The sequence below is a fragment of the Saccopteryx bilineata genome, chromosome 6 (genome assembly GCF_036850765.1).
Source record: "Saccopteryx bilineata isolate mSacBil1 chromosome 6, mSacBil1_pri_phased_curated, whole genome shotgun sequence".
NCBI classification, from domain to species: Eukaryota; Metazoa; Chordata; class Mammalia; order Chiroptera; family Emballonuridae; genus Saccopteryx; species Saccopteryx bilineata.
In genome coordinates this window covers 123,362,738-123,375,109 of record NC_089495.1, presented here as the reverse complement: position 1 = coordinate 123,375,109, position 12,372 = coordinate 123,362,738, and the positions used below count along the sequence as shown (strand labels likewise).

Here is a 12,372-nt window from a genome sequence, read left to right as displayed (position 1 = left end):
CTAACAGGACTCACTGCTGAGTCCTCTGTGCTAAAGGTCTTGGCAGGTTGGAGGGGACAGAGGGACAGGAGTATGGTTGGGTTCAGGCAGGTGCAGCAACTGTTAAGGGACAAGACCTCATCCCCAATCAAAGCCCCAGGGACAAGGCCGAACTGCCCCCACACTGAGGCCTCTAAAGTCACTGAAACAGTTTTGTGCCTTCAGGTCTGTTCTCATTGGCTCCCTCCTCAAAGGTGGGTATCCCCCAACCCCAGTCCCTATCTCCCAGCCCCCATGGGAAAGCAATGTCTGGGGCAAGAGACCTACTCTAGGGTGTGAGAGGCAAGGTGACAGAATCATATAGGAAAGGGTGGCAGGAAGCAGCCCAGAAAAGGGTTTCTCCCCAGTCCCTTCCGTGTGGGTGGAGGGCAGAGTAGCCAGGGTGTGTAGGTAAGGCAAGTGCTCCCTGCAGGGGACTTGCCCCTTCTTTCCCCAACTTCCAAGCTCCCATTCATCTTTAAGTAATGACAGAGCACTCAGGCCAGATGGCAGGGGCAGTCTGCATTCTGGGTCCCAGTGGGTACTCCCATCCTGGTGCTTCCACCTCTGCAAGCAGGAGGCATAGCCAGGGCCGCCCCTCCTGTTCCTGCCTGGGCTCCTATTTCTCTCACCCTCCCTGAGTAATGTCAGGTCCCAGGCCTAGAATCCAAATGCACCAGCTTGGCAGTGAGAAGCCGCAGGGACAGGTCAGCCCTCTGTACCCAGACTTCCCTCATACCCACAGGACAAGGAGAGACAGGATAACAAACTCTGCACCTGGGCCCGATGCCCTAACCATGGGAGTGGATGCAGCCTATGTCCTAGCACGACCACCCACACACCAAGGGGCTGTCCCTTCCAGCCTGGGAAAGCACAGGTGGGCAGGGTCAGGGATGAGGGTGGGAGGAGCCTTAGGGGTTTCCAACCAGGAAACAAAACTGAAAGGGCAAACCCAGCACCCAAGGACACATGCAGAGGGACTGGGGGGCAGCTGTGCCACCCTCACCCCTGCAGTGGGGCTCCACTGCAAGCTTGAGACAGAAGCCCCAGGGGAGTATGGTTTGGCATGCTAGGTAGGGCCCTTCTCAAGTGTCACTTTACTTTGGGCCAGAGGCTCATGGAAGAATCCCATCCCTGGGGCCAGCCCCATGGCCAGTGAGTAGGTTCCTCACCCACCTACACCCTGCCCCTGAGAAGCTGAGAAAGGACCCTGCTGGGCCAGGAGCTGCTCCCTGCCTCAGCTCCAAGGGCTGCAGGCTGTGGGGGAAGGTGAGAACAGAATCCCTGTGAAGCCCACTCTATCTTCTGGGGCTCCCTGACAGCCTTGGTTGATCTTTGGGGTCATGGCCACGGGACATGCACATGACAGGCTACCCCAGAGGAAGGAGGCCAAGGGCAGGAACAGCAGAGCAGAGATGGCCCTAGTTGGAAGAGGCCTGGGGAACCTGGCAAAGGGTGGAGCTGCCCTCAGGCCACCAGGTGGAAAGGGTGCTCCCCCCAACATAGATGAAGGCCACGGCTGCAGGGCTGAGCCCAACCTGTAATGGGCAACAAAAGCAAGGTCAAGGAGAGGGTCACAGTAAACAAATCAGGCCCCATCCTTCCTTTTCCCTCCCCTCCCCTCCCCTCCCCTCCCCAACTGAACCAACCTGTCCTATCACCCCCTTGGTCCTGTCCCCACCCCCAACTGCCCCTCTGCCCAAGGAGCTTTCTGTACCAAGACAAATAAAGGCACCGCAGACCAGGGAAGTTAGAAAAGTCTCTTTTTAAGTTTTTAAATTAAAATTTCACCCTTGTGAAATGATTGATTTGGGAACAAAATCCAAAGGCAAGCCCTCCACTCCACCATCTGCTCAGCCAGGACACAGTGGGAGAGGCAGGCCAGAGTGAGGCAGAGCCCAGGCCTCTCCCCCTTGCTGGCTCTTCAGTCCCAACTGCTAAATGGGGTAGGGGCTGTCTTGTGATGGCAAAGAGGCCCCCACACCTTTGGCCACCAGCAGCTCTGGGAGGCCCTCCTGCAGCCACTACTTGCAGTGGTCCTCTTCTCCCCATTCCAGAAGGCACGACCTTTGAAATGAGGCAGGAGCAGACACCTTGTGCCTGCACTTTCATGCCACCTGGCTTTGCAGCACCTACCCCAGGCCTGGGGCGGAGGAAGGGATGCTGAGTATAGGGGAGGATAGGATCTTCCCCCAATACCCCAGCCAGCCAGCTCCATTTATATACATTAGTTATATTTATATATTTATATATTATAGTTATATATTAAAAACAGAAAAAACTTGCCTGAAGACAAACTCCTGAAAGTCCCAAGTGGCTCCAGAAGTTTACCATCCCCCCACCCCCAAAATTCCTTTATAAAATTTTCCAGTGCGAACTTCAAGAAACCCCTGCCTACCCCAGTCCCCTTAACCCCAGCCCTCTCGTGTCCCCACGACCCCAGACGGCCCCCAGCCCCAGCCCAGCCTGTGCGGCGTCCAGTCTCATCTCTGGCCATCCACCGCAGCCATGGCTTTCTGCTGGGTGCCCCCCTGCTGCGCTCCAGGGGGCCATGTGGACTGTGGGTGGTGGAGGTGGTGGAAGCTGTGGGCCGTTGGGGAGGAGGGTGGGATCCAGGTGGCCTGGTGGCTGGGTGGGGATGAAGCCCAGAAGGGGCTGAAGTTTGCAGGGGGGGAGCAGGCCATGGCCGTCATGGTGCTGTTGCTACTCTGCAGGCTCTCGGAGGTACGAAGCTTGGAGAACATGGCCAGGGCATCGGGGAAGTTGGGTGGCGTGGCTGGTGTGTTGCTGGGGGTGCACATCTGCTCAGAGAGAATACAGGTGTCAGGAAGACTGTCTGCCCAGGCCCCCTGACTCTGAGCCACACTCCGTGGCCCCAGGGAGCCTCCATGGGGCTCACCCAGGCTGACTCCTCCTTTATTCCCATTTGCCAGTTCACCAAGCAGTTTCAACATGACAAAAGCACCCCTCTCGCCCTGAGCCAATAGGAACAAAAAATAAGGATAAACCTGACAATTTTAATCAAAACCAAAGAGTGATGCATGGTGCTCAGTAATGAACCCTGAGGAGAGCCAGAATGGTTAATTCCAGCCAGAAGCTGGGGTGTCAGATTAAAGCTAGGACAAGAGAGCAGCCCATGACACCACTGCTTAGCCTTACCCTGGGTAAGAAACCAGCTGGCCCCCTCAATAATCTGGCCTTCGATGTTTCGAGGCTGTTAGTCAAGGGAGGCAGCCAGATCCAGGTCTGTCTCCCAGGCCAGCCTTGGAGAAGCCGTCCTTTCTCAGTGCTGGCTTCATTCCGCCTTAGCAACCAGCCAGCAATAGCTCACTTCTTACAATGTTGCTAGGTCATTTCCATTATTTTCTTTTTTTTTTTTTACAGAGAAAGAGAGAGAATCAGAGAGAGGGATACATAGGGACAGACAGAAGGAACGAAACGGAGAGAAATGAGAAGCATCAATCATTAGTTTTTTGTCACGACACCTTAGTTGTTCATTGATTGCTTTCTCATATGTGCCTTGACCGGGGGGCTACAGCAGACCGAGTAACCCCTTGTTCAAGCCAGCGACCTTGAGTCCAAGCTGGTGAGCTTTGTTCAAACCAGATGAGCCCGTGCTCAAGCTGGTGACCTCGGGGTCTCGAACCTGGGTCCTCTGCGTCCCAGTCCAACGCTCTATCCACTGCACCACTGCCTGGTCAGGCTCCATTATTTTCTATAGATGAGGAAACTGAGGCCCGGACCTCAAGTCACTTGACCAAAAACCCACCCACTGCGGGCTCTTAATTGAGAAGTTGATCCATAGGCCCAAGCTTGTAACCTCTGCTCAGCCCCACTCATCATATGCAGAGTCAGGTGCAACTTCATGCTTGGACTCTACAAGGACTAAAACCAGAGATTTTGGTTACCTGTGTCCCCGGCATCTCCCTCCTTGCTACTCTTGGCCAGAGTCTGGCAGAACAGCTGCTCAGCCTCTCTCAGCCCTCTTCCTGGGGGTTATCCCATCATCTGCTGTCTTCTGCCACTACCCTGGGAGCCCCAAACTCCTCACTATTCCATGTTATTTCTGATTTGAGACAAGGACAGAGGCTAGAGTGGGGGGCTGGAACTGGTCCTCTCCTTATGAACATTAGGGACTGCAGGGTCCCCAACCCTGCAGTAGAGGGGGATGAAGGTACCATCCACCCTCATCAGGGACATCTCACCAGGGATATGGGGAAGAGACAGCAGAGAGGGCCTACACAAAGTTAGTTGGTTCTACCTCATCAAAGCTTCTGCCTTTGCCAGGAAGCCACGGGAGGCCATCTTTGAATTTCTCCTAATTTTAACAACATCAGCCCCTCCTCCAGGCAGGAGTTGGGGGAGCAAGATTTCAGGACTCTTCACCTGGCAGAGAGGGAGCTTTTTCACAGCTCTGCAGTTAAACCCCAGTCAGAAACAGAAAGCAAGGAGCACCCCACCAAGTTAACTGGGCCGGTCTGGTTGGGTCCAGTGCGTATCAGCAGCTAGGAAGCTCCAACCATTGTCTTCATCCAGGGCAGCCACCCATTTCCCTCCTCCCTTCACTATTCCCCACCCCCACCCACCACCCCAGGCCTGACTTCTCTGCAGCAGGAAACAATGAATGGGGTGTGGGGGCAGAAGCCAACTGCATCACAGCATCGTGACCAACTTCCCCAGTTCACGTGTGTGTGCACGTGTGCGTGTGTGTGGACTGGCTCCTGAAACAGCCACTCCATGCCCGCCTGTCTGAGTGAATTTGGCCAAGTTCCTTAACACTCTGCACCTGTAAGATCAGGGGTCCAGACCAGATGCTCTACAGGTCCCTCCAGCTCTGTGCTTCTAACAACTTGGATGGAGCTTTCTAGCTCCCAAGCACACCATGTCCACAGCACCCTGCCCAGGTCCTACAGCTTCCAGTCTAGGGGCCTTTCTCCCCTTTCTGCCCCTCCCAATTCAATGCAGGAGTCCTCCTTTCTGAGAAGGTACCTCCAACCACATGAATGTACAGTAACCTACCGGACAACCACTTCTCAATTACTCGTGCCTGGATCACTTTGGATAATGCTATACGCTATCACTTTTTACTTTTATTTAACTTTTTCCTTTAATTTATTGTCTTTAAAAATGACTGACTCTTTGCAGGCAGGGTGTTCTCTACTGGGCTGATCAGGTAGTCAATACTTGGTGCACTGATGGATAGATACACTGATTGTAAGGTCTGTTACACAACCCAAAACCTGCCTCAAGGGAAGGAAGCTTCAAAAGGATTACAATACTTTGGAATTTGCAAATAAGGAGCAACAGGACCTAAAGGGACCTGCAGTTCCAACTCTCACCGAGGCTCCCTGTCCCAGCATCACAGAGCCCTTTTGAGAGGAGGGGGAGGCAGGGTGCTCCCAGGCTCCCACTGCAAGGTGAGAGCCAGAGCTTTCCCATGGTCAGGTGCAGGGGAGTGTCTACCAGAGACAACCCTTCTTGAGTTATGAAGAGCCTGGCCTTAGCAGCCACAGCCCTGTAAGCAGCATAGTTCTTTCATCATATTCCAATGTGATTTTGTTTTTGATTTACGTATTGCATGTGCTATTCCAAGAAAAAGCTGGTTAAAAGGTTAAGACAGACCCATCTCTATTTGTCCTTTGCAACTAGATGAAAACAAGGCAACAAGAACAAGACACAGCAGAGGAACTATCTGGTAAGGTGGCAGCTCTGAAAAGGGAGTCATGGGCAAGGACACCAAGTGTCAAAAATGCACTCCAGAAGCCATAACAGATCTCCCAGGAATAATGTTTTACAATCCCTAGGTCTGGGGACAGTCACTCCTCCCTCCTCCCCCAGCAGGGATAGAGGGGTAACTAGGGGGGTAGGGAAGACAAGGCATTCAAATCTCTGAAGTGGAAAGGTCTCTACCTTTCACTTCTCCCTCTCCTTCCCCCCAGGTGAGTTACCTCTGCCCTTCTCTTTCCTAAGTTCCCAGGGCCCTTCTACTACCTCAGTAACTTTCTAAATAAACTTTCCATTATAATTTGGAACAAAAAAGAACAGGCCCTGGCTGGTTGGCTCAGCAGTAGAGCATCGGCCTGGCGTGTGGCAGTCCTGGGTTTGATTCCTGGTCAGGGCACATAGAAGAAGCGCCCATCTGCTTCTCCATCTCCCCTTTCTCTCTGTCTCTCTCTTCCTCTCCCGCAGCCAGGGCTCCATTGGAGCAAAGTTGGCCCGGGCGCTGAGGATGGCTCTATGGCCTCTACCTCAGGCACTAGAATGGCTCCAACCCTAACAGAGCGATGCCCCAGATGGGCATAGCATCGCCCCCTGGTGGGCGTGCCGGGTGGACCCCGGTCCGGTGCATGTGGGAGTCTGTCTGACTGCCTCCCCATTTCTAACTTTGGATAAATACAAAAATACAAAAAAGAAAAAAAAAAAAAAAGAAGGAATAAAGTGGAAAGGATGTCCTAAGTCCGTGGGAAGCAGTTACCTCACGTTCAGGAAGGCAAAGGCAAAGGCTCAGGCCTGGGGGGCCAGCTGGGAAAGCTGAAAGCAAGTCCAGCCCTGAATCACCTCTGTCTCTGCACTTACCCAAGTTCACATACTGAGATTTAAAGCAAATTCTTAGCATTTTCTTGTCAAAAGCTGTATGTCCTCCATGCTCAGGGTATATCCTTTTTCCATAAACAGGAAAGAGAGAACATACCTCCCCGGGTCGGGTCAGGCACAGTCCCCAGCCAGGGTAGATTTATCCCTTTCCTGTTCCCTGTAGAGCTGAGTTGTTTGGATGAGGGGCTGCCAGCCCAACAGCAAGAAGGGGCTCCCCATAAACTGACGCCCCAGCTCGCAGCCCCTCGGGGTCCTCCCTTCACTGGGCTCCCAGCCCCCTCCCCCCGACGTCTAGTCCTTATCCGAGCCGCCTCCCCATTCCCTGCCACCTGGAGACTCCTCAGGCCAACCTCGCCTCCCTCCTACCCCCTCGCCCCGGGGAGGGCCCCGGGCACATGGCTTTAGGTCGAGACACACAGGACGCCGGACCACAAAGTTGGGCGAGCCAGCTGGCCGGGAGCCGCTCTTTCCTGGAAGACATTTTGGCTCTTTGTTTACATCGCGGCGCGGCGCTCCCCGGCAACATGGCTGTCACCGCCCGCGGCTGACAGCGGCCCCCGGCCCGCGCCTTAGGCGCGGGGACTGCGGTCCCAGGCGAGTCCCGCCCTCCTGCCAGTCCCGGCCACACTTACCATCTGGTGGTGGTGATGGCTATTGGGAATGTTGGTTTCTTGGAAAAACGTGCTCAGGGCGGTCTGCGACAAACAAAGCGACAGGGAGGCAGTTAACCAAACCAGGCAGGAAGCCTACCGGCCGGCCGGCCTCTTAAGGTCCACACCTCTGCGCTCAAGCCGCCGGCTCGACCCTTCCGCCGGCCGGCTGGCCGCATCTCTCAAGAGGCATGCCTGGGCCGCGCGCAGGGGTACCCGTGGCAGAGCCCCGCGTCCCACCTCGCTGCCCCGGATCGCCTTACGGGAGATATAAATAGAGCTCCCCCCGCCATCGCGGTGCGCGGCTGGGCATCCCGGCCTGCGCCTGCGCCCCCACCCCGGGGGCCGGAGCCGGCCGGGCGCTTTCGTTCTGGCCCGTACGCACCTCGAACTGCCAGTGGGCCGCCTGCAGCAGCTGCTTCGCCTGGTCGGCCGCACAGCCCGCGGCCAGCACGAACTGGTTGATCATAACCTGGTGTCGCAGCTCATCCATGTTCACCGACATGGCTCCGGTCGGCAAGCAATCGGGCTCGGTGGCCGCGGGAGGCTGGCCGCCCTCGGCTCGCGCTCACCGCCGCCCGCGGCCTCCAGTCCCTCGCCGCCCCGCCGTCCGACGGGCCAGTGTTGTGGTCCGGCTCCCGAGGGCGCCGACACACAAACAACAGCGCGGGGCGGGGCTGTGTCCCAACGTTCGGGGGCCGCGAGCCGCCGCCGCTGATTGGCCCGCGCCGCTCGGCCAGCTCCCGGCTCCGAGCAGACGTTCGGTTCGAATCCTACGGCCTGTGGACTCGCACTGTTTCTGTTTTTGCCCTGCCGCGCCCATTGGCGGAGGACGGCGGCCGTGGAGCGTCCCGGCATTGGCCGGCCGCTGTGTTTTGGCTCGTCCGGGCTCATGGTTGGTCACGGTCAGGAGTTTGGGGCGGAGCCGCGCGCGCTGATTGGTCTTCCTTGGGCCTGTTTGAACTCAACTTGAAAACCTTGACTGCCTGCTGATTGGCCCAGGCCCCTCTGTTTAGTGTTGTAGACTTGGGGGTGGTGCGTACAAGTTCATTCATTACTTCATTGAAACTGAACATGCTCATCTGGAAAAGCAAGACAGAATGGCTTTGACTCATTTCCTCTGATAGATGTGGTCATCTCGAGAAACAGAATGATCAAAATAGAAAACAGAGACTTTGCAGCTGCTCAAGTCTCAAGATTATTTTTTAAAATCTTTCAAGCAACTCAATTTTTTAAGCCTTTTAGTGAAATATAACGTACCCCTTTTTTAAAAATTATTTTTATTTATTTATTCATTTTAGAGGGGGGAGAGAGAGAGAGAGAGAGAGAGAAGAAGGGGAGGAGCAGGAAGCTTCAACTCCCATATGTGCCTTGACCGGGCAAGCCCAGGGATTTGAACCGGCGACCCCAGTATTCCGGGTCAACGCTTTTATCCACTGTGCCACCACAGGTCAGGCAACGTACCCCTTTTAAGGTGACCAATGGTCCTCCTTTAGGGAGGACAGTTCTTTTGTAAGTTCGTCCTCCCTTGAAAGGTATCCTCCTATATGTCCTCCTTTTTGATATTGGAAGACTAATCTGTAAATGTCTGTATTCAATCAATGCAGAGTCGAACCATTGCGTGTGATGTGACATATTTGTATTTAAATGAGTACTTTTTTCTTACAATTATTAAAAATTAATATAGGCATGTAAGCATAATTATAATATAAAATATTACAAATGTTTTTATTATGCATTTATCATATAGTGTATTGTTGCAATGAATAAAATGTTTCTTTTATTTACAATATTTTCTTCAGTTTATTTTTGTCCTTTTCATTGTAAAAAAGGGTCATCTTACTTTCATGCTTCCTATTAGTCACTACCCACTCCAAAAGCCAAGTAGTATTTTTTTTTACATTTTTAGACCAAAATTTTACTCTCTGAAAGTGTAAGCCAATGTTAATAAACACTAAATATAATTACAAGGAAAAAAATATTTTCTCAGTCACTATATCCTAAACCCAGGATTTATTTTTTCTTAAATTAATTGACTTAACCAAATATTTAATTTCTACCATCTTTTAAAATAGAAAGTGTTACACAGGTACTGGCTTTCAATCTAGTCATTTAAAAACAAAGCTTGTTCATAGCGTTCTGGATTGGGATTTGACCTTCAGGGCTGCATTTGAGAATTATGGGGGTGGATGAAGAACTGGGAGTTTAAGCAGACTGAGGAAGGGGCAGAGAATTTAGGAAGGTAATATTGCTAGGGATTCACTGTTAGAATGTCTGTTTCGCCCTGGCCGGTTTGCTCCGTGGTAGAGCGTCAGCCTGGCGTGCAGAAGTCCCGGGTTTGATTCCCGGCCAGGGCACACAGGAGAAGCGCCCATCTGCTTCTCCACCCCTCCCCCTCTCCTTCCTCTCTGTCTCTCTCTTCCCCTCCCGCAGCCGAGGCTCCATTGGAGCAAAGATGGCCCAGGCGCTGGGGATGGCTCCTTGGCCTCTGCCCCAGGCGCTAGAGTGGCTCTGGTCGTGGCAGAGCGATGCCTTGGTGGGCAGAGCTTCGCCTCTGGTGGGCGTGCTGGGTTGATCCCGGTAGGGCGCATGCGGGAGTCTGTCTGACTGTCTCTCCCCTTTTCTAGCTTCGGAAAAATACAAAAGAAAAAAAAAAAAAGAATATCTGTTTCTGGCCTGAGCTGTGGTGGCGCAGTGGATAAAGCGTCGACCTGGAAATGCTGAGGTCGGCGGTTCGAAACCCTGGGCTTGCCGGGTCAAGGCATATATGGGAGTTGATGCTTCCAGCTCCTCCTCCCGTCTCTCTCTCTCCTCTCTCTCTCTCTGCCTCTCTCTCTCTCTCCTCTCTAAAATGAATAAATAAAAATAAAAAATAAAAAAAAGAATGTCTGTTTCTGAAAAACTTACTATGTTTTGGATCTGAAATAACAATTCCAGAATATATTTTAAGGCTAAGAAGGAAGCAAGCCATAGTTCCATTCTGAGTTTGCCTAAAGTAGATTTAATTCTTCATCAAAAAATAACTTGACCAGCCTGACCAGGCGGTGGCGCAGTGGATAGAGCATCGGACTGAGATGCAGAAGACCCAGGTTCGAGACCCCGAGGTCGCCAGCTTGAGTGCGGGCTCATCTGATTTGAGCAAAAGCCCACCAGCTTGAACCCAAGGTCGCTGGCTCCAGCAAGGGGTTACTCAGTCTGCTGAAGGCCCACGGTCAAGGCACGTATGAGAAAGCAATCAATGAACAACTAGGTGTTGCAACGCGCAATGAAAAACTAATGACTGATGCTTCTCATCTCTCTCCATTCCTGTCTGTCTGTCCCTGTCTATCCCTCTCTCTGATTCACTCTGTCTCTGTAAAAAATAAATAAATAAATAAAATTAAAAAAAAAATAACTTGACCATATAAAAAATTACACCTGATATTTATTACTGATGAAAAATAGTCTTGGCACTATAATGAGTTTATCCCATGTAGTTAGTCTTTTGTTTGTTTTGAAGGGTTATGAGTCAGCTTTTTACCTGCTGACACCCAGTTCTCTTACTGTAATTACACTTGGTCACCCCAACGTGTGCACAGGCTGCAGCCTGGAGTGTGGCTAGAGAGTCAAGTACAGCTTGCAGCTCTTCCCTTCCAGTAATTGCAAGGTGAAAACAAAAGTGATCAGCCAACAGCTTATATCGCCAGGGAGTTCATAAGCAGCCCTAGAACAAGGAAGTACTGTCATTCTGGGGCTCCAGTTTTCACAAGTACGTGCAGGTGTCCAACATGCCAGGTCCATGAGGAGTAGGACCTACCTGGACAGAGGCATTTCAGAGTGCGGGAGCCCTTAGGTCTTAAGTAAAAAATTCTCAAGGAAGACTAAGGTCCTGAAAATGCCCAAATTGCCAAACCTATTGTCTCCTCGATACCCAGGCAGTCTATTCTGAAGGTTTATTTTATGTTTACCACTTGTGCCCTGGCCAGGAAGGTCAGTGGTTAGAGCATGGTCCCAATATGCCAGGGTTGCAGGTTTGATCCTGGTTCACCGGCATGTAGCAACTAATCAATGCATAAATAAGTGAAACAACAAATTTATGTTTCTTTCTCTCTCTCTAAAATAAAAAATTTTTTTTAAATGTTTATAATTTGTAGGGAACAGCTATGGGCACCTGGAGGAGGCATGAAACACAAGACCCCCCAAGCCAGAGAGACTCAGGTTATAGTTATCTTCTCTGGGCATAGGTCACGCTAGGTTTAGTGATTTGTAGCTGTGAGGCAGAAATGCTTAATCAAAAATGTGGCTTCCTGGGCCCTGGATGGTTGGCTCAGTGGTAGAGCGTCGGCCTGGCGTGCAGGAGTCCTGGGTTCGATTCCCGGCCAGGGCACACGGGAGAAGTGCCCATCTGCTTCTCCACCCCTCCCCCTCTCTTTCCTCTATGTTTCTCTCTTCCCCCCCCCGCAGCCAAGGCTCCATTGGAGCAAAGTTGGCCCGGGCGCTGAGGATGGCTCTGTGGCCTCTGCCTCAGGCGCTAGAATGACTTTGATTGTGGCAGAGCAACGCCCCAAGATGGACAGAGCATCGCCCTCTGGTGGGCATGCCAAGTGGATCCCAGTTGAGCGCATGCGGGAGTCTGACTGCCTCCCCGTTTCCAGCTTTGGAAAAATACACACACACACACACACACTAATAATAAAAAAAATTTGGCTTCCGGGAATCTGGTTGGGTTTCCCTTTCTTGGGGTAGTTAAGGTAGACGTCCCCCCCTCTTGGAAGTGCAGGGAGAATGAATGAGGTCATGTTTGTAGAGGGATTTGAGATGTTGGGATGAAAGCAACTCCCCAAGTGCAAGGTATTATTAACTAAAGGTGTTATTATTTTGATCTGTGACAACGATGTGCAGCGGGTAAGACAGAGCAATAAAAATATGCCCATTAACAACAAATAAAACACAAGAGTGGCCTCAGAAGGAACAGAATTCTCATTACATCAGTGGTCTACTACATAATGAGCTATGATGCAACAACTGAAACAAGAAATAGTCTTAGCCAGCATTTCATCGGTATCCAGAGACAAGGATGTTTTAAATGGAAGTCACTGAGTTGGTGCCGAGACCAGCAATAGTACCCAGA

At 52.0% G+C, this 12,372-nt stretch overlaps 1 protein-coding gene across 1 annotated transcript; it reads right to left on the bottom strand.

Moving 5' to 3' along the window:
* Positions 1 to 1,764: 1,764 nt before the first annotated feature.
* On the bottom strand, positions 1,765 to 8,065 carry UBALD2 (UBA like domain containing 2). Its single transcript, XM_066236373.1, has 3 exons — positions 7,648 to 8,065; positions 7,245 to 7,307; positions 1,765 to 2,819 (listed from the first exon to the last, which is right to left on the bottom strand). Exons 1-3 carry the CDS (start codon positions 7,765 to 7,767, stop codon positions 2,502 to 2,504), a joined length of 501 nt encoding a protein of 166 aa, XP_066092470.1. The 5' UTR covers positions 7,768 to 8,065; the 3' UTR covers positions 1,765 to 2,501.
* Positions 8,066 to 12,372: the final 4,307 nt, after the last annotated feature.